The sequence below is a fragment of the Trachurus trachurus genome, assembly GCF_905171665.1.
Source record: "Trachurus trachurus genome assembly, chromosome: 9".
Classification (NCBI taxonomy): Eukaryota; Metazoa; Chordata; class Actinopteri; order Carangiformes; family Carangidae; genus Trachurus; species Trachurus trachurus.
The window spans coordinates 36,400,869-36,427,637 of record NC_139895.1 but is presented as its reverse complement, the minus strand read 5'-3'; the positions used below and the strand labels follow the sequence as shown (position 1 = coordinate 36,427,637).

The 26,769-nt window shown below is 44.4% G+C and overlaps 1 protein-coding gene across 4 annotated transcripts in view; it reads left to right on the top strand.

Annotated features, from left to right (window-relative positions):
- The first annotated feature begins 11,110 nt into the window (after window positions 1-11,110).
- The window catches only part of arvcfb (ARVCF delta catenin family member b), a 128,717-nt gene continuing 113,058 nt past the window's right edge, over window positions 11,111-26,769 (top strand). For all 4 annotated transcript variants that reach the window (XM_083979492.1, XM_083979490.1, XM_083979491.1 and 1 more), the window contains exon 1: window positions 11,111-11,331. In XM_083979492.1, coding sequence (XP_083835618.1) covers window positions 11,311-11,331 — 21 coding nt within the window. In that variant the 5' untranslated portion in view covers window positions 11,111-11,310. The remainder of the gene's footprint in view (window positions 11,332-26,769) is intronic.

Here is a 26,769-nt window from a genome sequence, read left to right as displayed (position 1 = left end):
CAAAATGGAAGATCTGTACAACCAACAACCAACACTGGACATGGAGGACTATGACGTTCGCTCGGCCGCCAGCATCCTGGCCTCAGTGAAAGAGCAGGAGGCGCGTTTTGAGCAGCTGACCCGAGCCCTCGAGGAGGAGCGGCGCAACGTCACCCTGCAGCTAGAGCGCGCCAACCTGCCTCCCAACCCTCCTACCAGCCAACCGCTGGCATGGCAGCAGGTGGTGATGCAGGTAAATGATGCCAGCGTGCTGGCCAACCTCCCCTTGTAATTTTTTTTTTTTTTTCAACCGCCAACTCGACCCACCGTGTGTCTGCCTCCCCGCCTCCCGCTCTGAAGTGACCCTCACCTCTCCTGCTTCCTCCTTCCATCTGAGCAAGCCCATCCCATCGTCATGTTTGCTCACGGTCATTGCTTTTCATTATCGGTGGAACTCAATAATCTCTGTGTTCAATTTCTCTGTGATTGGGAACACTTGTTCCCATTGTCTGAATCCACTGCCCCTGGATTTTGTGCAATAATCTGCTCTATGGTGACTCATCTTTAAAAGCGAGCTGATGAGATTCAACCTCTCATTCTGTCTTCCCTCACCTCCCTCCTTCTTCGCCACCGCTTGCCATCCAATCCCATCTCCTTTCGCCCACTGGTCTTTGATATTGTCTGGTGGTGCCACTGATTGGATGTGGCCTTTCGCCCAGCACTGGCCAGCGTCTGGGGGATATTAGAGTCTTGGCCAAGTCTCCTGTCAATGCTGGCTGACTCTGCAGGAGCAGGAAATGTAAGATGTAGAAATGAGACAGCTGTAATCCCCTAAAAATGTCAGCAGTCACAACAGCCCATTGATTTACACACTTCAAACTGTTGGACGCAGAGGGAAAATGTTACAGTTAATGCTTCTCTGTTAGTAACTCCCAAGGTCAGACAACATAACATCTTATTATTGGGATTCTGTTCAGCCTTCGAGGAGCCAGCTGATGCACGTTTCTCTGCTGTGCTGATGTTCTTGTGTTTGCTCTTGATCAATCACCTCTTTAAAGAACCCCTCTCTGACTGTACACATGTTTCACTAACAAGAAATTTGAAAGCACAATTTGGTGATGCAGCACCTGTAGCACTTCAACACATCAGCTTTAATCACTGTAAAGGAGGCAATCTCATATATTATTGATACAGCAAGACCCGAAGAGATGGAACTGCTCTGCCTGGGTTTGCCTTGCAGTTATATTTGTGCGCAGTCACATTTTGTTAATAGTCGGTGTCAGTGTTCATTTTTAAAGGGCGTGCTGTCACTGTGGCCTCATAAAGAGAAAATGAAGAGGATGCGGGGAAAGTATGGTACGGTAAAGAAAACCTGACGTCCCCTCGCCCACGACACAGTGCGCTAATGAAATGCACTTACATATCTGTGTGTGTATATGTTTAAGAGAGAGAGTAAAACCCTCCACTCTTCATAAACTCGTCAGTGATTTAGTGGACAGTGCTTAATACGACAGGCAATGAATTACCCTGCTTTCTAACGCTATCCCTCGCAGATCAGACTCACAGATAAGTGTTGGCGCGCTGTACCGTTCTCTCCATCACATATTGTGGTGTTAAAAGCCATGTGTCGATCATCTTTTGGCTTTGTGTCCCTGAACATGTTCACACACAATCCCCCAGGTCGCATGATGGATTAGAATGGAGCATGGATCAGTAATTTAGGGTTCAGATTCACAACCCCAGAGGCCAGACTCAGTGATCCCCAGCATTGTTTGAGATTGGGGTCACAAAAGAGAAAGTGGACCAAGCATTGAGCTGCAAGTATCGCCGCACCTGATGAGGGCGATAAGCTACTGATGCTAGATAGCGCTCCGCTGCACAGTGCTCACCTTGGAACAGCTTGCGTGTAATCATCAGTGGGCAGCGGACACTTTTATCTGCCTTCATCATTCAAGATTTGTGCAGGTTACTTCACACACACATCAGCACGGCCCTGTATGATCGCTCACTTCAAACAGCGCACCGAGATGCTCGACGCCGCCCAAAGCCCAGCTTGTTGGTTTTAACACAGCAGGCACTTCTATCCTGTACAGCCTGGAAGTGGAGAGAGGCACGGGGCTGGACAGCAGCCAAATGACTCAAATAAATCATACAGTGATGGCCTGACAGTGTTATGTGGAAATAAAGCAGTCATTTCCTCCTCAAACTTAAAGTCAAGAAGATTTGTGGCCTGGCTAGATTGTGAGTTTGGTAACAAATCTTCTGACTAATGTTCATGTGAACATAAAGTTTCTGCATAATGGGGAGTAGTTTTTAGCCACACAGTGCAGTGGGGTGATAGGACACTGCTGGTCCAGACTGAAACAGGTCAGCAGTTGTTAACGCCTTACAGTTTAGTTCAAATCATCGCAATCCAAAGAAAAACTGATTGACTTTGATGATACCTTGATTTTTTACCTTGGCACCACCACACGTTTGGCATTCTGGTCTTTTATGAAATATTTTGACAAACATGAGCATATGTTCATTGTTCCCATGTTATGAATTCCAATGACTTTGACACACTCTGACTTTTGATGGTGTAACCAGATTATGATATTGATTGATATTTGAGACTATGATAAAGATATATTGGCTAACATTCATTTTCTTTATCTTAGTCACCCATGATGTAAAAACATTATGGTTACCCTCCTGTATGAGACAACTGTCAGCTTACTCGGCTGGAGAACTGAGGAAGATTCAAGAATATTGTGTTTCAAATATGATTTTGTGTTATTTGTCTTGGCAGTGCGTGCTCTGAGGATATAAAAAGGAAGATTGCTTTGACCATTGTATTGGCATTAAGTGTGGCAATACTAATTGAATCCTGATCCTTGTTCACTTCATATAACTTTATGACCTGGAGAATTGTTGTTTATGCTGCGCCGTCCCGTGAGGAGAATCAGAACGCTGCTCTCGGACACTCCATTAGCTTTCTTTATGAAATTATCAGCAGATTCAGTGACACGGACTGAGGCGCCTTACAATCCACATTCATTGACACCAATATGTGCCCACTTACACGCTAAGATCATACCCTTTCTTCATTTGATATTGCGTTTCCCCTTGGTAATAGATTTTTGCCTGAAGGAGCGTTATCGCCATGGCTCTGAAAGGTCAAGTGGTTCATAGTGACAGTTCAATGTGTGGAGAAAGGCAGACAGCACTCAGACAACCACGTCTGTCTGGAGCAAAGGGAGAAGGTGACCTCATTTCATATACAACAGACGCCGAATCTATTTACCCGCAGCCACTGCCCAGCACATGCATAGATTCTATCTCCAAGCGCGTACGTACAATCACCCGGCTTCATCGAAAAAGGAGACAGGGGATAATTTCTCGCACTGTGGATTTCATAAAATGTTGGTGTTTGGTATTCAGATGTTATATTCAACAGGCTTCTAGCAGCATACCATCCCTTGTGAAAATGTTTTGGGAAGTTTTCAAAGGCTTGTGAGCTTTAGAGAGAGGGAACAGTGCAGCCTTTGATCTGTGCTTCTGTCTGTGGTGAAGATGTACAGGCCCCGGTCCTGCAATGGCACCACAGCACTCAACCAACAATCGCTTCAGTCGCCCTCCACCCACTTTCATCCCCGCAGCCCCCCAGCCCCCCAGCCCTGCCTAGGCACAATGGATACAAAGGGCTGAGGATGCAATAGCGACAGAAGATCTATCCTTCCACTGGCAGAGCCCGGGAGCTCCTGTGCCCTCGTAAATCACCTGCCTAACAATGAGCCTTAGTTTTCCCCCCTCCCTTCCTCTGTTGTCCCCTGTCTTCTCTCCTCGCTGTGCCATCAAGAACCTTCTCGCCTCTCATAAACACCCTAATTACATTGGTGTGAAAGTGCCTCCTTTGTTTATTTTTGTATACCACACTGTTCCCGTGATCCTCCTACACTTGTTTGGTCTCATTTTGTAGTTTCGTGTTGCAGCCTGCAGAGAAGTCACATTTAAATTCTAATGATGTTGCTGTCTGCTTTCCATGTTTCCATATGGAACACCTAATCATGTCTCGCCACAGTTTAAAGATTACTTGGTGAACTGGATGTGACAAGATCTTGAGCTGTAAATGTTACTGCTTGTATTTTTAAATAATCTTCAGAGACTGATGCAAATGAAACAAATGGAGCAGCGGCGCTTTAAGGTGGTGGGGCACATCGTCTCGTAATCTCAGTGGCAATTCCTCCTTTGCATGTCGATGTCTATGCAAAGGTTTCCAACCTGCAAAATGTTGATATCTCAGCTACCATTTGATGGGCTGTCATGACATTTCAATCACTATGAGGGGGCCAATGGTCAAAAAGACTCAAAAGTCAATGTGATCTATTTACAAAGCTAATAAATGTATCATACATTTTGGGAGGCGAAGACTTCTTTCCCACTAAGTTGCTGCAGCCACAAGTAAAAAATGCAGAGTGCGTTTGCTATTTATGTTCAAGATAATCTTTTATTCATCCCTTTTTCAACATTAGGAGTCAAGTCTAAGTCGATGGCCCATGAATCACACTGCTAACCGCTCAAGGAAGGGGGCAAGTCCTTTTTCTACCTCGGCTCAGTATGAGGGCTGACATGGAAGGACAGGAATTTTTACTCAAGGCTGGGGTTGTGCATATTCCTGTCATTCAGATGAACAGAGAAGGAGAGAGAGGGCTGAAGGGAAAAGCTGTGGAAAAACCTTTTGTGCTGCGGTGCTATTTATATTCCCCCGAGGCGGCTCAAACCTTCATCCTTCAAATCAGCCCCCAACATTGGTAATGCCTGTCCTGGTGCACCTCCCTGCCATTTGATCACAATCCATTAAACCATTACGTTCACTATAAGCACTGAGAGGGGGTATCTAAGAACTGCTTCCATTTCCTTTACCACACATCCTCTGTGTGTACTCACAGAGGTGAACAGCCAGGCTAAATATCTTTGAAGGGCACTGCCTCCGCCTGAAGGTTTCCACAGAGCGTGGACGTCTGAACTTGAGGATGACCACCATGATTGGCTAAACGGGCCGTTAAGTTCAGAGACTAGACTGTATAGGCCATGTGTTTAAAATAACCCCCCCCTCCTTCATGGGACACCAATGGCACCGGAGGAATGTGACCTCACCCCTCCCAGTGTCCAGCAGGATAACCAAACAAGGCTGGACGCTGACCCTGTTCAGCTGGGGGAAAAAAAATTAAATTGAAAACAGTTTTAGAAGTTTGTAGAAGGGCTAGAGGTGTTCTTCAAAGCCTTGATTTAATTATCCTCATGAGTTTAACATGCTGGTGCGACATTTTTACGACATGACTTACAAGCATGTAAATAGTCTTCAAATGAGGACCAGAAGCTGCACCGAGCTTTGTTTTGGGTGGTTTGCAGTGGAGTACGTTTGCACTTTATTGGAAAGAGCATTCCTAAAGGCTGCAAATGCCTTAATGGCAAAATGGGACTTAGAGCTAACATTTCTTTTCAATTTCACCCCAGTGTGTTCTTTAATAAAGGTTACTACATTGTGAGTTTCCAGGTGCATTGCCATGTAAATCAAATCAAAGAGTTTCAGCTCGCCTCTCCACAGTCTAAACCACAAACCTCGGTCTTTCACGTTATTGTTCCTTGGCAAACACATGCAATCTTGTGAACTGGTCCTCAGATCTACTATTAATTAAAAAATGCGAATGAACTTTAGTTAAAAAAAAAGTGTTTGAATGCCAGAGTTTCATTAATCATTGCTGGAAAGTGACTGAAACTTTGCATTTAAAACACAACGCAGGCAAATTAAATAAAGAAGTCTTGGATAATTCCCTGTAGCCATCAATTAAGCAGCAGATTAATTAACTCAGAAAGCGACATCTTGACTCTCAGATGTGTATTTTACACGGGATTAGCCAAAATCTCATCTATACTTAATGCAAACAGAAGCAAGTCTTTTGCCCGTAAACCATCAGTTTTCCACCTGTTTGCATCATTGTGGTTATCAGCATGTGAATGTTTGGCAACAGTAGAGTACAGTTGGTATTGCATCTGATAATAGCAATAAAATCAGAACCATGTACTGTAAATATCTATTGACTTTGCATTCTGGCTGACTGACTGTATGAGTCCTGGCACTGCTTCAGGGTGAGACACACCACATACTGTAGCTGGACAGACTGTGAAAGGACTGGACATCTGGAATTTGCAAGCCTTTGCTGTTTAGTGTCACAGAGTTGCTCACACACATTTAGTCCAGAAATCATGTAATTTGTCTTAAGCTAAAGCGAGGGGGCTGTGGGGCCCTCTTTGTATGTGGCCCTATTTAAAAGGGGTGAAGTGGAAAGAGGCTGGGGTTGGTATGTGAACTGCCTCACACCAAGTGTCTGAGAGTGATTCTTGTTGTGTAATGGATGATGGTGATAGTGCAGGAATGTGTGCAAAGATGGGAACAACTCCTGACAATTGAGGGTTACTTTCAAGCAGATCATCCTGTGCTGAATAAGGGCAAATATACTGAGCACAGATTGCATGTATGGGAAATAAATCACCTTTGGTCTTTAACACTTTTTAGATTATTTTTTAAATTAATCACAGAAACAAATGCAGCTGAGGTTAGAAGGAATAACCCACATGCTTATCAAAATATATAGTGAGGCATAGGAGAAATCATTTTAAACATCAAACTGCCTATTTACATTCTGACATATAGTTGGACCGCTTGCCAAGAAGAAATGGCTTTCTCATGAAAACTGGCAGAAAGGAAGGTATCGGGCCAAGGAACAACTAATTACATATTGTAATTTTTAGACATACCCTTCAGCTACCAATCATACAACTCCATAACGAATCCAAAGAATGAATTCATCCAAAATGAAGGTGATGGGAAAATGTTTTTGTGAGTAAAAGTTGATGATCTGCTGGCCTCAAACTGGTTCAAATGCCGTTGTTTGTGCCTCAGTCAGTGTCCCAATTACACACGACAAGATGGAAAACTCGGAAAAGCCTAATCCTGTTACAGTTGTATTTCAAATCTTGCTGTGCAGTTACTGTTTTGCAACAAAAAACAGAAAATAGGACCTTTGATCTGAAGTGATGTCATTTAAACAGAGCTTTATTTTCGTAAATGAAGGGAAAATTGCCTTTTTGCAATACAAAACCCCCCAATAGATTGGACTCTAATCCCCTGCATCGCTGAGTAGCCATTTTTCAAGGGGAAAATAAAACATGATAGTAAAAGTCATTAGATAAGGGCTTTTTTCCAAGCTGTGCCATTGTTAGAATAAACAGCAGTCGGCCTGTAGCAGAGCAAGACATTCTGGCCCTGTACACTATCACACATCCATTATTATTGTCATCAGGCCTCTAACACTGTCCAGTGACTGCTGGAAAGAATTCACAGCAGAAAATTGAGTATTATCTTTGCATTAATTTTTTGCAGACCTGCTTTATTAAAAGGTTTTTTTGTTTAACTTAATTTGTTTAAGTTTGAAGGTGAGGTAGTGTTCCCCATGAAATGTATTCTTGGCTGAGTGGAGAAGCTTTTGAAGCACTATCCAGAATTACATGTCATTAAAGTTTCCTTTGAAAGTGGAGATTGTGAAAACATTACGTTTTGTAATGAAACACCATATATACTTTCAGTCTGCTCTCTGTATCCTCTTTTTGCTCCTCTGTTTTTCTCTTCAGCTGGGATCCAGAACTGAAGAGAAAAACGCAATTCTAACAGATGCAGCTTCATTGGAGGTGTCTGGCTGTCAAAGCGCGCCTTGTTGCTGCACATTAACCTTTCTACCATCTGTTTCACACCATACGTCCTGACAGAGTACGGCTGACTTCAGGAGCTTTGATTACAACTCCTGGATTATTCATACACCTTGTACATTTATTTTACAAGGCCTGGGTGTGGGTTGGCTAGACTCTAGAGAATAGTGCTTTTGTCTGACAGTGGCAGGCTTTCCTGGAAACATTATGCATCACCAGCCTGTGAAGTTGAAGTTATTCCAGGAATTAATTTGAAATGAAATGTTGAATATTCTTTTATACTTTTTCATATATTTAATTTACTCCAACCTGTCTTGTCTTCTTACACCCGTTATCAATTTTCAACATTTCCCTGTTTATTGATAACTCCAGTGGTATGGTCTACCAGTCAGTGTAAGAAAAGAGCAATAATATTTTTCAACTCTGCTAGCAACGTGGTCCTAGGAATGTAAATAAATGGGGACATTTAGATGCAGTTTGGGCCTAGACTGAATTATATACTACATCTAGAATAATCTATTACTGTAAGTGGGTCATGTGTGTCCCTGTACTCTCTCATTTTGACCTTGTGGCTGACATTTGTGATGAAAACTAGGGAAAGGATAGATAGATAGTTAGATAGGCTTTTTGACGTGGGGTTGTGTGAGGTAGTCATCCTGCAGGCTTTTCTGATCTCCTGATTTTAAATTAAGCAGCAAACCTCTGGGGCTGAAAAATGAAGCCAACACTGGCAGCTCCAAAAACTGCAGCTCCTCAAATGACCACTTGAGCCTGGATCCAAGAGTCAGTCCCCATAGACTCCCATGTTAAAATATCCAACTATACAGCACAAGATAATGTGTTTACAGCCTGGTACAAAAAGAGCATTTGTCTTTGTCATGTCTATTTCCTCCTTCGTGATGACTGTACAGTGGGAGGATTTCACAATTCATATTGTATTATGATTTTATGGGGAGTTAAAGTTATGTGTAATTAAAGGCGTGTTGCTTTGAGTGACAGGTTGGTGAGCGTATCCTTGAGCAAGACAGCATTCATCGGAGTCTGGCCTCCACCACAGACGCCCCAACTTGTGATGATGGCGACAGTATAGAGCAGCCCGCTCTGGAAGATACATTCATCTGAATATACAGTTTATGTTTCAAAAACTACTCTACCAAAGTATAGTATCTAAGAACCACAAGTATAGACTTAAAGGTTTCTGAAAGTCCAGAAAGCATCGACATTTTGCAAATGTTCCGTAAAACAATAAACACACCATTAAACTATAAATTGGATACATGCAAAACACAATTATAGAGATTTATAGAGAAATCACATAGTAATTCTTCTTTTCTCCTTTGCTCCTACGAGTATTCCAGAGCACTTAATGGATTTTTAAACAAGGTTATGAAACTCACTCAATGCTTAAATGGCATAAATGGAAAGTGATATTGCAAATCACACAAGAGAAAGGAATGCACCACAGCTGAAGTTACGAGATTTTTTTTCAAACCACTTTTTGAAGGTAATGTTGGTTGGATGAATTCTTAATCGTATTGTTGAAAGTAAATAGATCTAAATGTAATGGTGCATGGCGGGCCAGGTCTTTCATTAAGAACAAATGGAGCAGTAACATTCGGGGAGATGAAATAGTACTGCCAAGCTTGTGGAATGCAAAACCTCAGCCATTTCCCCTCCGTTTGGGATTTCTCCTTTCTCTGTTTTTAGTTCAGTCATCCTTTTTCTCTCTCCTGTCTGCCCAAGCTTCGCTCAGAGTTGTCCTTAGTTAAGCTTCCATCCACTTTATTAGATTAACATTCCTATTCAGTCTTGGTCACAGTCATAGATATTTGAATGTGAATTCTTTCACGTACGTCCCACCCCTCCCTTATATCAAGTGCAGTGAGAGGAATGGGACAAAGAGCTGGAAAAAAAGGAGCTGTGTGTGCATGTGTGAATGTGTGTGTGTGTGTTGGGTGTAAAAATGTGCAGAGTATGGGGTGCCTTCGCTTCAGTAGGGGCAACTTTTGTTTTGTGTGTGAGCCCCTGTTCCCCCACCCCTTCCTCCTTTTTTTTCCCGTCTCTCTCTGTCTATGCCAACAAGGAGGAGGGGTTGACGGGTTGACAGACAGACGCAGCTGGAGTGCATAGAGGGAGCTGGTCCCACCCCACTAAGATGCCAGAGATAGAGCGAGAGACATAGACCCAATGAGTGAGAGAGCAGGTGAGAGAGATAGAGCACGAGAGAGAGGACGAGGAGGAGGAGGAGGAGAGAGAAAGCTGCTACACAGTTTTTGCTGCCTGTCTGGGAACCCTCCTTTCTGTTAACACACCTCCTCTTTCCCCCCTTTCTCTCAGCCCTGGAGGTTTTTGTTCTCTCTCTGGCTAACTTTTTGTTGAGTGTGTGTGTGTGTGTGTGTGTGTGTGTGTGTGTGTGTGTGTGTGTGCGTGCAGTTCAGTTCCATTCCTTTTCTGGGATTCCTGCTTTCGTTTGGGGGTAGGGGGTGGGCGGTGGGGAGCGATGTGGGGGCAATGGCTTCCTCTGCCCCCATCTATCTCCATTCCATACATCCATACAGCATCTCTGCAAAGGAGAAAGCAGCCCCCCTTTCAGCTGTGCTGGAGTAGCTTGTGTTAGCCACAATTACACTGGATGTAAAGGGATTTTACTTTCAAAATAAAGGCACTAGCCTACCGTTACTATGAAAGGGATGTTCACATATCATGAGTAGGCCTACAAATTCTTCTTATTTAGCAATTCCTTAACAACATGTCTGTTGATGAATACATGAAAATACATTTATGTGAGAAATTGATGTTTAAAGTGTACCCCTTTATTTTATGTTTTAGGTGTATGACCTCCAATACAGCATGATGTGGAGAATCCTGGATTTACACTCCTTGTTTACAGTGTAATAAAAGCTAATCATGACTAATAATAGCCTAATGTTTTGCTGTCATGATACAACACTAGTCATTTCATATATGCATAGCCTATTGTAAAGTGCCCTGGCATTCATTTTCCACACGGGCAATGTAGTAGTATGTGACTTAAAAAATGTCTATAAACATATAGGCTTGTAGACACATTAAATTTCCAAGCTGCTTCATTTATTATTGATAGCCTAATGTTAAGCTTACATGCTCTATCTTGCCTTGCTAGGTTAGCTTGTGGGACATTTGTTGTGGATTTTGGACCTGGATATGTACCAAACAACAATAAAAAACAATACTGGACCATTTTTCTGTAGGTTGAGCAAAGTCTCAGTCGAGCTTTTTTGTTTCAACAGACTTAATTACAGCTGGCGAGTACGTGTCGTCTTTGCGCTTTAATTTTGAAAGGCACACCGGCTGACTTCCGGTGTTTGTAGTGCTCAGTGCGCGCGGCTTGACACAGCTGAGTAGGGGATGGCTGCCTGAGTCTGAGCTGCTGCCCCTGCGCTCACAGAGGGAAAACTCAACGTAAATAGACGAGGAAAGCGCGAGGAGACGAGTGGAGGAGAGGAGGGAAAGGAGAAGTTTTAATAGAGGTGGAAATAGTTTCCACACGTTTCCCTGGGAGGTTTTTTATTTTTTCGGGAACGAAAGGGGGGATTTTGGACCATGCCTGCTGAAGTGAAACAGGTTAGTGTTGCTGTTCCTGCTGGTCTCCTCTCTCTCCTCTCTCCTCTCTCCGTATCTTCAGCCTGTCTGACTCTCGTCTTTCTCCTCCTCCCTAATTGAATCCTGATTGTTTGGATTCTGTTGCACGCTTCTCATTGCTGTATTTTCCAAACCCTGCAACAACATCTTTGTCAAATATCCTCCACAAGCTTTTAACATATGAGCGCAGTGATTTCTCAGATTAATCGATGTCCTTCAGGAGGATAGTGTGCGTGTGTGTGTGTGTGTAATACGTGCACACATTGATTTGGTATCATGTGTGCATGTGCTGTACATGCCTGTGTACAGGCTGCTGCATGACATCAGATACAGTAAGGACTTCTACTTGCACCACTTACTGACCATTTCATGCTGTAAATAGTCATGACCAGGAGTTAGTGGTGGTCCTCTGTGTGTGTGTGTGTGTGTGTGTGTGTCTGTGTGTGTGGTGTGTGCACTTGGGCTCCCTTGCAGTAATGCAATGCTATGAGTTATGAGTTCCCTGACACATTCATGGGCTCGGATGTGTCCGCACCACCTATAGAATGCCTGGTGTGATCATGGGACGAGCAGGGAAGTATTGAAAGTTTGTCACCGATGATGGCCTGTGGTGCTCAGTCTGAATGAGCCCTGGGACAGGATTTACTGCCTGAGCCGTAGTGCCAGTTTGTGTGTGAGAGACATGGCATTAAAACCCTTTTGTCTTTCACTTGCACAGATACCGCAGGAATGTGCTTTTGTTAGCTCTTGCGAGTGTGTTACTGTGCCTGTGTGTGGGTGTGTACGTACCAGGGCATGATGTGCATACATTATTGGATGTGTTCCCTGTGTTTGAAGCGCATCCACAGGCAGCCTACACCATCACAACGCTCTTTTCCCCGCCGAGCTTGGCAGCGCTCAGATGCACAAGAAAGGAAGACAGCCATCCAAAAAAATAAAAGTAGGAAAAGTGGAGGAAAAAAAAAAATCTGATTGAATAAGGTCAACTTCTCATCAGTGCTGCTGCTCCTCCGCTGGGCTGAGAGGGGAGGAGTTACCAAACCCCTCTCTGACTGACAAAAACATTCTGTCAGCTCCTCACCTTGCTCTGATGATAATATGTTAACAGTTGCCCCCACCCCCCCTCCCCTCCCCTGGATGGGTGCCACCCGATAACTTGAGGAGCCTCCGCACACACACTCACACACTCTTTGTTCTTTCCACCCCCTGGTTTTGATAAGTTTGAAGGCTGCCGTCCAACGAGGGATTGATGGATCAAAAGCAGGGCAGAAGTTGCCTGTTGGAATCTGTTAGCTTGGATTATGTGAGTGGGATGAAATGCATGTCCACAACCTGAGAGCATGTCCTCTCCAAATGTATCCCAAAATGGGTCAAAGACCGTGACCCCCCCCCACCAACCCCCGTACAACTGAGATAGCTGGCATACTTCAGAACAGGCATCGCGGTATCGTGGCGTGACCTTTTCAACTCGCCGTTGAAACATTCCACAGCGAGGAAGCACCTGCTTCGGCAATGCTGGAGGGGGCACAGGGGTGAACATGTGTCCGAGTCACACCTATAAGCTGGAGATGGATCCATTTCAGTGTCCATCTTGTTGTTTTGGTTTTCATCCTCCTCCCTCCTTATGGCTATCATGCCAGAGGGCTGTAGAAGAAGAGTCGAGCTGTCATATGAGCTCTTTCCAGCTGCCGCTTTTAGCAGTGATGCTCTCTACACTTGTACTCGGTGCGTCCCTCGGGGTATCCAGTAGCTTAAAATCAGTTTTTATGCTCGGAAGAATGTAGATGGAAAGTGGACGATGATGAGAGAGATGCTGCTCTGCCTTGACCCCCATCTTAATGCTGCAGCAGAGCTTACAGTAAATGAGTTTTAGCCCACTGCAGATTACTGCATAGCCCTCAATTAGTGGGGGAGCCTGCACCACGCCACGTCCGAGGTTAAATATAAACTGGTCTTTATTTTAGAACTCAACACCAGCAGGATGGCACGCCGAATCCTCCAAATTTAGTCGCGGAGGCCGTAGCATCTTCAGCTCATGAAAAATAGAAGAACAGATTTGTCGTGAAGGAGAAAGGAAAACATTATGAATAATCCAGCAGTCATCATCTTGCCAAGGTCTATCAAAACACCGACTTTACTTTTCCTCCGCAAGCTAGAAGGACCCGTCTGAATAACAAAATAATTCATCAGTGATTCAGCCAGAGACTAAAGAAGGTCTTGTCTTCAGTCTGCGGGTTACTGCCAGATTCCTGACAGCTAGAGGGGCTTTCAGCTGCAGCGACTGAGCCTTCCCCCCTCTCCGATGCTGTTTGATTTCTTACCGAAATTAAAAAGCTGTCAAACTTCTCTCCATGTTTTCTTTCTGCGGGGGTGTTTTCGTGTGACAACTCGGCCGTCCTTGTGTATTCTTTTCCATTCCTTTCCTTCAGGCTCCCCTTGTGTGACTGCAGAAGATGTGCAGATCAATATTTGAAGACATTTAGAGCATGAGGAGTGGCATTGTTTAAGGAGTGGAGGTCATAGAAGAATAATGCCAATGACCGGAAACATATGAGCGGTCAATAGCTGTGGAGAGTGCATCACTGCAAGGGGCATTTACTGTGGGGGTGGGGCGCGATATTGGAGTAGTGGGGGGGCATGAGTGCTGTGGTGTTTTAAAGGCAAGTTGGTCTTGGATGAGGTATATGATCATATGGTGGAAGGCGCCTGGTGACTGGTGATACCAGATGGCCTGTTATTGCAGCTCTCTATACGTATGTGCTCCTCAGTCGAGCATGAAAGAGCCCTGTCAAACAGTTTATAATACCACTCCGTCATGTTTTAACTGGATTGAAGTTCCAAACAGATATACGTATGTTGGCAATAAAAGCTAAATTTTTCCGTATCCCTATAACTTCTTCGTGACTTGATATTCTCAATATCAGGAGTTTTATTACCTCAGTAGAATTAATGTGTTTCTGTAAAACCACTGTCCTCAGATAAACAAGCACAAATGTAGCAAAGTAGTTTTGGTTCCAGTTTTCCAGATCTGAGGATTTTCAGCTTTTATCTGCTTTATAACTTGAAAAAAAAAGAGAAAGACATCTCTTTGGACCATTTGTCTGACAGAACAAACAATTTAAAGGTGCCACTTTGGGTTATAGAGACTTACCTACTTTGAATGTCTTTTAAGACTGATTTTAACTGTTTGGGGCTACAAATAATGATTATTGCTCAATCTGTTCAGTTGCCTGATTTTGTCCTTAAGCCCTCAATTTGAACAGTTATTTATCAGAATGTTTTCTTTGTTTTTAATTTTACTTTTCTGTCGATGGGCTGTTGATGATAAATGTAGGGGTGTCACACTTGCACTGAAAGTTCCACAATGAACTGATTGATTTGACAATTTCTCATCTAAATGGATTAATGAAAATGATAATAAACAGGTTGATTTATAATGAATATGATAGTTGCACATGACCCTGACCCTGTCCGTGTTTGTTAAGTGATAGTCATATATTACGCTTCTTTAATCCCTGATACAGTTACTATAATAAATCTCCGGATGCAACACTATACCAAACATCTGGTCTGCCAACTGGGTTCAAACAAACACTGAGATATATGTGCAGATGCTATTTGACCCCGGCAAGTATTACACTGTACTATACATAGAACACTGTGATGTTCTTGAAGTGGATCATATGAATACACCTTCTACTGTAGTTTTTGGTGTGGTTATGTTCTGTGGAGCACGAGGGGGTCTATGCCAGTCAACCCATGGCACCCCAGCCTCGGCCCCCCCCTCCCCTGCTTTGGCTTCCCCTCTCTGCTGTCCTAACCCATTTGGCTGGCTGACAGTGTGACCGATGCAGGCCTGTACTCGTTCACTCACTGTCTGACCACTGGCGAGGACCATAATGCTCTCTCAGCTTTCATCATCACGCTGATGGAATTAAAAAAAGGTGAGTGGCAGTAAATTGGAAGGCTGGAGGGGGGTGCTGGAGATGGATGCTCTCACACTGCTATGTTTGGAAACAGCACTGGGGAGAAGAAGCAGCGCATTAATGAGATGGCAGCTTATTACCTTGCTTATTTTGTGTGTGTGGGTGTGTCTCTGTGTGTTGGTGTGTGTGTATTTGGGGGGAGGGTTGCCTTTCAGTAAAGCAGTGCTATGACTGATGAGTTCCCTGACATGTTGCTGGGTTCAGATGTATCTATTCCACCTATAGAATGACTGGTGTGATCATGGGACAAGAAGTGAAGCTCTCATGTAAAACCTCAACTTTACAGTTTCACTGTCACAAATGTGTGCATATACTATGAAACCTAGATGCATATATTCTATTCTGTTACCCTGGATTAGATTGAATTTCGGTTTCTTCCCTACTGCCGAATGTAGTCAATTACCCAGACGTGATGTGTAGACACACATGTCAGTCCACTCTCCTCTCAGCACACACATGCATACATGTGGTAGAGGCTACAGAGGAACATCCATTTCGATCGCAAGATTATTTACTCGCTCCTCGTCTACAGGTCACAGACAGGCTAGTTCTGTTTATAAGGGAGTGGGATTCATGGGTCCCCTGTCTGTATCTAATAAACACACCTTCCTATCTGTGCCGCTGGAAGCCAACAAGAGCCATGTTTTCGATCAGGGTTAGATAAGAAAGCCTCTCGCCCCAGAAAAAGCACAAGAAACCTTGTGATAAAGGCTGACCAGAGGTAGAACCATGTTACACTCTAAGTGAAGTTGTGCTTGCAGCCAAATCAAGGGTGTAATCATTATCATGACAACATACACAATAATCTCATATCCTGCTGGTGGTGTGATTACATAACAGCAACAGTCTGGTTATTACACAACCTGATGCTCTGATTTACGAGTTATAAACATCATTCTCTTCCAGAATGAAAGCATGATCAGAAAGGACTTATTGCTGATGCTGTCAACAGTGAACTGTGAGTTACTGAGCAAATTAGAAACAGGTGAGTATAGGGAGTGGACTCCAGTCTACTGTCTCATACATCTGCCTGGACTAAACAGCAGTGTGAGTGTGTGTTTGTGTGCAGATTTAGCAATGCATACGCTTGCTGTTTGCATGTGTCACCGCTGTAATTGGCTTTCCAGCAGGGACTGTGGTTAAAGTTGCAGATGTGACAGTTCTCTGGGCAGCACCATGGAGCAATGAGGACCCCAGTGATCTTTAGAGTCTGTGATTTATGACAGCATGGTGCCGCAAATTCCCATTTTCTCAGCATTTGTAGGTAATATAATCGACCTGCATTGTGAGTGTGGATGTGTAGAAATGCTGTGGCTGGATTTGACCCCGGTTGACAACCAGACTGCACTGTAACTGTCTGATTATAGGCTAATACTCATCATTTCCTCAAGAGGATGAAAACAATCATACAAGTCTATTAGATCGGTTGCAGAAACATCAGAATTACTCCAGATATCCAACAGGATTAGTGGATTAATTGATATCATAGGTGTGATAGTTCTTTATTGAAAAATGTCCACGAGTGCATGCAGACTGTGTTGAGGAAGTACTGTCCTCTTATCCCTCCCTTCTCCCACTCTTGTTGTGCTGGGAACTCTGCTGCCACCCTGACCTTCAGTCAGAGATGGATCCAGTTCTGGGACCTTCTCAAAAGAACTGGGACTTCTTTCTTTTTGATGGATACGTGTAGTTCATACAGGCTCCACCCCCTCCGTGCTGCAGCTGGGGACCTCTTAGAGGGGCCCTAAGGGGGAAGGTCAAAGTCCTCGTAAAGATTCCCTCAGGAGCAAACGCCTCTCTGCTTCTCCCTTTCTCTTTTTAAACCCCTCCAGGACCATCCACATTGTACTATAGGCAGCACATGCAGTGCAGCTGTGGGGGCTGGGGGGGAGCGGTAGACGGCTCAGGCCTCTCTTGCGTGTTTAGTCTGGAACTTTCTTTTGAGGGATTAGCCCACTTCCTGCCTCTGGCCTGGGCCGCTGGAAGCAGTCGCGATGCCGGCGAGAGCATCGATCCTCCGTCGTCGTACCATCTGTCTCATGCTGCCGTTTGGGATTAATGATTCCCTCTGACAGCTCTTTAGTAGGGCTCCATCAGTGCCGGCCCACCATTCAGATTACACTGACATGTGGCAATGCGAGGAGCTCGTACGAGGCATCCTCAGTTTATTTAGTTTAGCTGCCGTGAGGAGTTTCACAGCCAGCTGAAGCCAAACAGATATGTTTTTGATGAAAGCTCCCGAATATAAAAGTGAACAGTAACTGTGCTACATTTCAAACTTAAATGGAGAAAATAACCACAGTAAATCTACATGTTTTCTCAAATATGTCAACACATATCTTACTAAATGTTACCAAAAGTGTGGCTCAGAGCCAGTGACTGGTTGGATGAGGCATCCACCTGTGATCATCTGTGTATTCACCACCTTTAATGTTCATAAAACATTCAATAGTAACAAACCTCAGATATAAAGTTTTGGGTTTTCACATCACAACATTCACCAGCAGTTGCAGTGAAAACCTAATTTATTATTGCTTTGAAGATGTTATATTGAATCAGTGTCAGATAATCTGCTGAATCAAGAACTGACGTTTTGATCTGACTTTGATTCCATGGACCGGCTCACGTTAGGCCACTGTATCTGAAAAAGCAGAACGCATGTAACATAGATCCGTGTTTTGCTCACTCAGAACGCAGTCACAAAGCCTGCTGGGAGTTTGAAGTGAGGTCTGACCGTTACTGACCTGCTGGTTTGTTGAAGTTTGCTGATGAGGTCTTGCACTTCATTAGAATGCTGCTCTCAGCTTCGCAACACATAATAGTTGCTGTAACTGCTGATGGCTTTGGTCCAGGGAGAAAAATAAAGGAGGATGATAGAGGAGGAAAGAGCGAGAGGGAAAGTCCAGACCGCTGTAAACCGACCGGCCTTGGGGGCCGCAACGGCCCCTCGCTACACACAGCAACGGCTGCCACAGCTTTTGGCCCCAACCCGGCCTGTACACAAACATTATGGTAACCAGTGCTAAGAGTTCAGCCAAGCCAGGAACACAACCTCTTAAAATGAGAAAATAAACGAGTTCCTGGCATTGGCAGAGCTGCCAGTTCTCCTCACAGACAACAGTTTGTACAGTTCAATGGTTTTTACAATAGAGGCATCGAGACCCTGCTCTGGCTGTCATATGCCATTACATGTGATGGCACAGCATTGTTACTCATCTCCTCATCTTCTCTTGATATGCGCTTAGTCCATTCCCAGAGGAGCCGCTGGTGAACAATGGAGTGATGCGCCTACTCGCACATTCCACATGGCTCTATTGAGTTGTCTAATGAACCTCTACCGCATGCATGGCCTGCTACTGGCTGCTGGGGCTCCACCAAATACCATCTCGGCCCATCACACCCCCTCATATTTAATTTGTTTGGAATGTGTAATAGGCTGTGAAGTGGAGCGTGGTGCAGTGTTGATCTGTGCCAGCAAGGTCTGCGGATACGGAGGGACAGGTGCCAGCCATCAGAGGAAGGTGTTGTACTTAACACTCTGCGCTGGGCTGGAGAGTGTACAGTCCTGGCCCTGTGGCGTAGACTTCCAGAGCTGCCAGTGTCCTGTTGCTCTGGCCAAGCAAGCTTTTAGTTTGGTAATGGGACATCATAGCTGTGTGTTCTTTTTCTGAGGAGGGGGGGCAGTTGAAAGTTGGAGGGAAAAGGCTGCGTCCGGAGTGGCAGGCCAGTTAAACCACAGAGGACATGGAAACTCGGCACAAATTACACTCTAACTCAATCCTGTGGGATTAGAGGGAAAGCATACTCTGGGATGCAAAATGAAAATTAACCAATTTTCTCAATGTATTTTATTTTACCGCTATTACACTCGGCTTTCAGAATTAATTAAGAATTCTGAAATAATTAAATCACATTTGACATTTTGAAATTCTCCTTGTAGTTGCCTAAAAGATGTTTTTTTTTTGCTGGAATAGATAATGCACTGGGATGGTGTCAGTGTCTGAGGGCATTCATGAACTGATGGTACAGGTGCATTAGCCGCTGAGTCACTGGAACACCTTGTTTTCCAACATTATTTGTGCTTTTACATGTCTCACAAAGGCAGATGGCGTCAAAAATAGCTGCAGCCTTTGTACATAGATGTAGACATACAGCTCTGAAGACTGATGCTGCCATGCAGGACATTAGCTCTACAGTACTGAGGAGTTGCAGCCTTTGTTTTCCTAACTGGACCTTTGAATGCCACAATCATTACACTGTGTGTATTTATTTCCCTATGGCTTATCAAAGCTGCGGTAAGTTACCAACCTGCTTTTCAGGATCCTCAGAGATTCAAAGGGGGGGTCTCAGTTCAACACGCTGGTTGGTCAGGAGATGCACTAAAGCATGTTTTTATTCTTTCTTCTTTTTTGCCTCCTCAGGTTTGGGACGTGTGGAAAAGGGTTCACTAAACCCTGTGAGGTTTTCAGAGTTAAGCAAACAAGGCCTGTTGACACAGACCTCCTTGAGTTCCCAAATTCTTTCCATCATATTCTAGTACAGTTAAGAGAGGCTTAATCCAATAAAACCCACTCTTCTCCTGTTTTGTGCTTCGTGTCTCTTGAATCTGGCTCCGAGTGTGTGTGTGCATGTTGAGGGGGGGTTCGACTAAGTTCCTGTGAAGGAGTGTCCAGCTGCAGCCTCTGTTGTTCAGAACACAGGGAGTGTTTTTTGGGGTCACGGAGCTGCTACATTCCAGACCCGAACGCTCCGATGGGAGTAGTCGTTCCCCTCTCCGCTCCGAGCCATAGCCTACCTCTGCTCTTTCCCCCGTGTCACTTATCCACGGTCCTTCAAGCATGATGTCCCTCAAACACTGGTGCTAATTAAGGCTGCTGGTGTGTGTAACCGTCCAGCAGAGCATGTATCAATGCTTTCCTTGTGCAGTGCAGATGTGTCACTTACCGGAGAGCTGGAAGTCATGGGAGACCAGGCTGAGTGCACCCTCTCCTCCACCCGTCATGTTCTCACGCCGCTCATGTTGTGACAGGGCCTTGTTACGGTCTTGTAGTGCTAATGGCTCTGAAAGTCTGCATAGTGCTTTACCACCTTCTATAATTACCAGCAATGAACTGAAATGAACATTTACTCCATAACTTGTGCCGGTGTCATGTACATCTGCCTTATGGTTGACACATGGGGCCCAGATGAAGAAGCAGAGGTATGTTGGGGAATGACTTTTCTGGAAGTTGCAGATGCCGTCTATGAATGCTCATATCTAAATTAGTCGATTTAAATTTAGACAACTCCACTGAATTTAGAGCAACTTAATAAAGACCACACAGTGCCTATGGTTGCACAATGTCACTTCACAGATGGTTGATCCATTGACGCAACAAATTCTGTGGAAATTCAATCCAGACACGGATAATAGATGAAATAATCAAATGGGAAAGTTGATTACTGGCTGAGTGACAGATTTAAACACCCGAGAAACCGGCGTTCATGATCAGGACCAGAATCAGAAACATTTAATCATCCTCACAGGAAAATTACTTCCGACCACTTTGGACAGCAGCATGAAGAACGCAAAAGTAAACTGGAGAGCATCATGGGATGGGAGTACAACAGCTGTGAACATGTTGATATTTCAGTGGTTATTACTTAGTACTACCAATACTACTTACTGTTATTCTAGCTGCTACTCTTCTCTGTGGTGGTCACATCCATGGTACACTACACCATGTTGCAGCTGGTAATAAATAAATGAAGTGAAAACTATAAAGTGATAATTATAAATACACAGTAAATGATGTTGAAACATACAACTGCAAATGTGCACAACACAGTATGTGAGGTATAATCATAAGGCCTCTTTAACATTAACATACCTCTTTAACAGGCCAATAACTGAGTTAAAGTGGGAGAGTTTTTTTCCCCAGTTGAGTTCCCTGGAGATTATTAGAGCGGGAGTCTGGAGTCTCACTGTAACAGAGTGGAAAACGTCACATTCAGAGGTCTGGGTTAACTTGGGGCTGGAGATAACGGCGAAGATGGCGTGTGAAAACTTCCAGGTTATGGTTCTAATGACGTAGGCATGCTATTATGACATTAATGCTAAATTCTATAATCCCCACTTTTTCCTCATTCTCCCAACAAGAGACAGTGACCTGAACCTTCAGCATTTCTATCATATCACTGTACCAAGTATTAGCCCAACGATACCCATTGGACAACACTGTAGATTGTGTGTGTTAAGTTACACAGTACTGGCGCTGTCCTTAAACTTCCTAATCTCGCCAGTTTTTTTTGTTCCACCAATTTTTTTTTAAGGTACTTTATTTGTCACATATACAGCTAGTACAGTGAAATTCCTTCTCTGCATTTAACCCATCCCTGAGGAGCAGCGGGCAGCCACGGTGCAGCGCCCGGGGACCAACTCCAGATTATGAGCCAGTGCCTTTGGTCAGGGGCACTGACTGGAGGATCAGGCTAGCTGGCATGTTTTTAGTGGTGGGGGAAACCCACGCAGACACGGGGAGAACATGCAAACTCCACACAGAAAGGACCTGGGCGGCCGGGGATTTGAACCCAGGACCTTCTTGCTGTGAGGCAACAGTGCTAACCACTGTGCCACCGTGGTTTGGATGGTTGTAGATATCAACTGTAATTCATAGCTGCTGTATTTTCTTGTTTCTTGTTGTGCTTAATTTACAAACGATGAATATGCAAATGTGGTCATGTTCTGCAGTATTAGACAAATTGCCTGCATTCTGCAAAGCTCATTCCAGCCACTGTTTGAAATATGGTCGTTGTACAGGGTGTGAGAGTTGGATATCTATGTGGGGCCGTCTTCAAAGGGAAAGCTATTGTGTCCCCTGCCACATTGTGGTGTGGAAATCACAGTGGGCACGTGCACAGGGACTGATCTGAAATTACAGGCCTCCATCCACACTCTGCAATCTGAGGCTTGCAGGCAGCAGGACTGGCATGATGTCCCCGGTCCTCCGACTCTGGAACCCTGAAGCCACAAGCTGCTGCTGTTGTGCTGTACTCCGGTCTCTGTGGCAAACAAGCCTCCTGTCTTCTCTCTCCAACACACACCAACAAACCTAATTAACTTTCCCTCTCGGCTGAACGCTCCTGCTTCTGCTCCGCCACAGCTGTGCACTCTGAAAAGTCCTCACTACTTTGAATATGCTTTCTTCCCGAGCGCGCGGATTCCCAAACGCCGGTGATGTCGTGCCAGTTCGCGGCACCTGATCTCTCAGAGGTTTGTTTCAAAGTCAAACTTATTACGTTCAGCTTCCGATCTTCTGGGGGTTTGAGGGGGTGCAGAGGTTTGCAGTGTCTAGAGCAGATGCTGCAGAGGAAAACTTTGCCTGTCTTTCTCCACTGCAGATAACCTCTCCAGGGAGGAGCTGAGATCTGCAGGATGGAATTTAAAAACAATGCTTCCTTGCTATGTTTACTATACTAGAGTTTGTATATTTTTGTTTTTGTGCAGATGCCGGATCCTGAGTGAACGCTGCTAATATGAATTCCTGTGTACTGTGTATATTTGGCAGTGTTTGTGAACTTTGTTAACAGCAGCACTGCAGTATTGTGCAGTGAGGTTGTGAAGTGGGTCAGCCTCTCCACAGTTCGCTCTCAGAGGAACGACTTAAGTCCAGGTTGACTTCACCGTCCCTGTGACAGGACACATTTCTTGTCCACAAGGGACAAGAAATGATATAAGATACCTGCATACTGGATGAACGGTGATTTATTCAGGAACATATCCATCTGTCTTCACCATGCATATTCAAAAGTTCACTGCACATCTACTCACTCTACTTCTCACTGGTTTCTCTGCAGGTCCAATTTGTCCAAACACAGTTCTGGGTTGCCTCTGAACATGTTTCATAATGAAGCCATGATAAATGTGCAGCACAATCATTGTAGACAATATCACTTTTTATATTTATTTTTATATTGGGTATTTTTTCTCTTGAGAAGTTACATCTTTTGGCTTGGGGTTTTAACTTGGCTGCTTTGAATGATGAGGATTTGGCTGCCCATGGATCTTTCAGTCTTCCCTGGCAGGCAGAGCTGCCTTAATTGTTGCATGCCTCTGGAACGTGCCTCGCTAATGGGGCTGTTGGAGTCCCAGTCAGTCAGCGATTGGGGTTTCTCTCTCTTTACATCCTGGCTTGAGCATACAGGGCAGCCTTGATGATGCAACAAACTGCTTTGGTTTGGTGGCGGCACTCAGGAGGCCGCGGCCTGAAGGAATCATATCTCTTTCATGCCTCTTTTGGACCGTCTGATGTCAAACTGGGATCCAGCAGAGATGACATTTTATGTTAATGTTTGCTGGGTCTGTTTTTTTTTTGTGCGTGTCGCCTGGCTGGTGTTGTGAAACAACGGGTGTGATGAAATGCGACAGCCATGCACCCAGACAGTTATACAGACTAATTTCTCAGACTGTGACAACCTAATTCAAGCTGGATATGCAGAGAATCGGTTTTGATGTTACTCCAGAAAAACCTCAATGGGGGTTTGTTTTGTTGATGTCATTACCGGAGCTGCCACACTCTACTAAACACTTGATGATAGCGGCCGCTCGTGCTCGACGTTACTGAGCACTCACACAGGTAAAAAGTCCTGTTTGGAGTGCGGGGAGGGGGTGGGGCGATTCCCGTAAAACTCCAGCTTTTTGCATAATAGGAGCTCATTGCTTATTCCCCGGACTCGCTTTGGACTGAACTGGGAATTCCTCTGTCGTTTCATTCAAAGTGTCCAAGGGGCTGACTCATTGTGTTTTGTCCCGTAAGTCTATTGAGGTTATTTGACTGAAACACCAGTGGCCTCAAAGTGAGTCATTATCCATGTGACTGCACCCCCACACCCCCACAAACAACCATCATTATCCTCCCGTACCTTCCCTACAGTCTTGGAGCAGTCGATAAGACCAGTCAGACTTAAATTAGCCTGATTTCACTTTCACACTGCTGCTGGTCTTCTCCACGCTCCCCTCTGTTGCTTAATCTTTATTTTGGCTGTAGAACAAGTGCTGGAACTCCTGGCAAAGAAAACAAACCTCTAATAGGGGGAGATGTGAGCACCTTCTCGCCATATGGGGCTCTGAATTCCACTGAATTGCTCCCTAATCTCCACAACATGTTAGGAATTTGAAGCCCTTGTTTTTCAGTAGAAAATAGCAGTCCGCTCCCCACGTGGCCTCTCTTTTGGCGTGCAGTGTGAAAGTGCCATTTGTAGGGCCCCTGTGGCGCCACGGATGCTCGCACGTAGGAGATGACCATGTCCCAAGACAGGGCGGAGTTGGCGAGGGGGGGCTGCTGGTTGGGTGTCTTGACTTGTGGCCTTGGCTGATAAAGGGGCTGCTCCAGAAAGCAGGTTTAATAAACTCTGAGCCCGACCCTGAACTCTATTCTGACCGACGCTGAGATGGGAAACTCCAGTGCAGCTCATAAGAGTTTGTTCTGTCAGCTCTGTTCACTCACTGTTGTGGTTGTGCTATCAATGAAAAAAAAGTCATCAATGGAAAAACAATGATTCACCAATGGGTAAATAAAGACCAGTGTCCATTGTTATCACTGTGCAACACTGGACATTTTATCTGGAAGCAACACTGCAGAAAAACAGTGACAGAGCCTGAGCTTGAGAAATGAGTCACTCAGTTGGTTAACACTGTTAATTTCATTCAGTGTGGTCCACTCAGTCTAGAATTTCCTTAATGGAGAATAAAGCTGGAATCCCACTGTTTAACACAGTTCCCTTTTATTAATGTATTTACTCAGCTGTAAAATAACGAGTTCAAAGTGCTGGTGGCAGCACAAGAGGAACCCAAATATAAAACACACAAGATCATTTATAGACTTGTGATTCTACTATATACTGTACCCTCAGTCTGACCCACTAACAGCTGTGAGACTCTAGTCATTTGCAGATGAAAAAGTGTTTAGGAAACTGATTGTATTTTCTTTTTTAAAAATCTTGCTCAGCATTTAAAGGCTAGATGTCAACTTAATATACATCTAAACATAACAGACATCGTGTTAAGAGAAGATTTAAGCATGTGGAGCTTATAAAAACTCTCATTTAAAATGAATTGTGTCATGTGTGTTTGAACCTTTCAGCTGCTCTTCAGTCGTCCTCAGTCTCCATATGGCATTATGACTATAATCATCAGTGCAACCGGTCACGACCTGAGAGATGATTATTTATAGACAGGTTTCTGTGCAGTAAACATCCCAGTGGTGGCGGTGATTAACAACCTGCTGGTCGACTTAATGTCCACACAGTCACATATAGATTTTATCCTGCACTGAGGACGAATCTATGATGTAAGCACGTGTACATGCAACCCATGAATAATATATACATAGAGTTGGCCGTCTCTGTCTTCACTCTTGTGACTCATTGATCATAGAAGTGGCGACGTTAGTAAAGACAGTCCTCGGGTCACAAACTGATATCCAGCTGGGATTTTGATCTTCACCCGATTCAACCTTCACTCTGATATTCGCTTTGACATCGACCGTACGAACGAGGAAATGAAGCAGAGTGTCAGACAGCTTCTTCAGGCTCGGCAGGAGGGGGGGTGAGACCGAGAGGGAACCTGCCAATGAACAGGTTAGGTTCAGGTGAGTTACTACAGAAACCTCTGGAGCAGAAAGCTCAGAGTTTCTCTCATCTCAGGGTTTACGTGCGTAGAGTTTTCACGCCCAAGGTGTCTGCAGTGCTGAAGTGTAGTAGTCGTGTCTCTGTGGTGCGATGCATTAGCAGGCAGTTTGGGCTCTGCTGTTGTCCTGAGAGGTTCACTGACTCTCTAAATATCTGCTGGTGATTCAACACTTCCCAGACTAACTGATGCTCTCAGCTGGTGACTGTGACTGAGAGTTTAAAGGGATAGTTCAACATTTTGGCAAATTAGCCCATTACCATTATCCCTATAGTCATAGTAGTAGGTTTGTTATCTTTAATTGTCGGTGCAAGCTATATTTAGAACGGCGGAGCAGAGCCGCGAGCTGCTCAGAGCTACGCTACAGAGGCTAATGGAATTTCTTGGTTTCCCTCATCAAACTCATCAAATACACAATCCAACTTTGTGAGATAATAATAGGGAGTTTGAACTTCTTCCCTCTGGTAGACGTTATAAAGTACCAAGGGCAAATCGTAATATTTTTAAAAATTCTTTTATTCCTAATGCAATTGGGGCACTGAACACCATGCCCCGTTGATGCGTTGATGCGATGATGTGTTGTAATGTAACTGCCACTGCTGTCCTGCTTTTTGCCATGAAGATGTCTGTGTGTAAGTGTTGTTGTTGTTGCTGTTGTTGTCCTGCTTGTTGTTGCTGTTATTGTCCTGCCTGTTGTTTTTTATGAGACCAAAGACAAATTTCCACATCGTGGACAAATAAAACTAACTAACTAACTAACTAACTAGA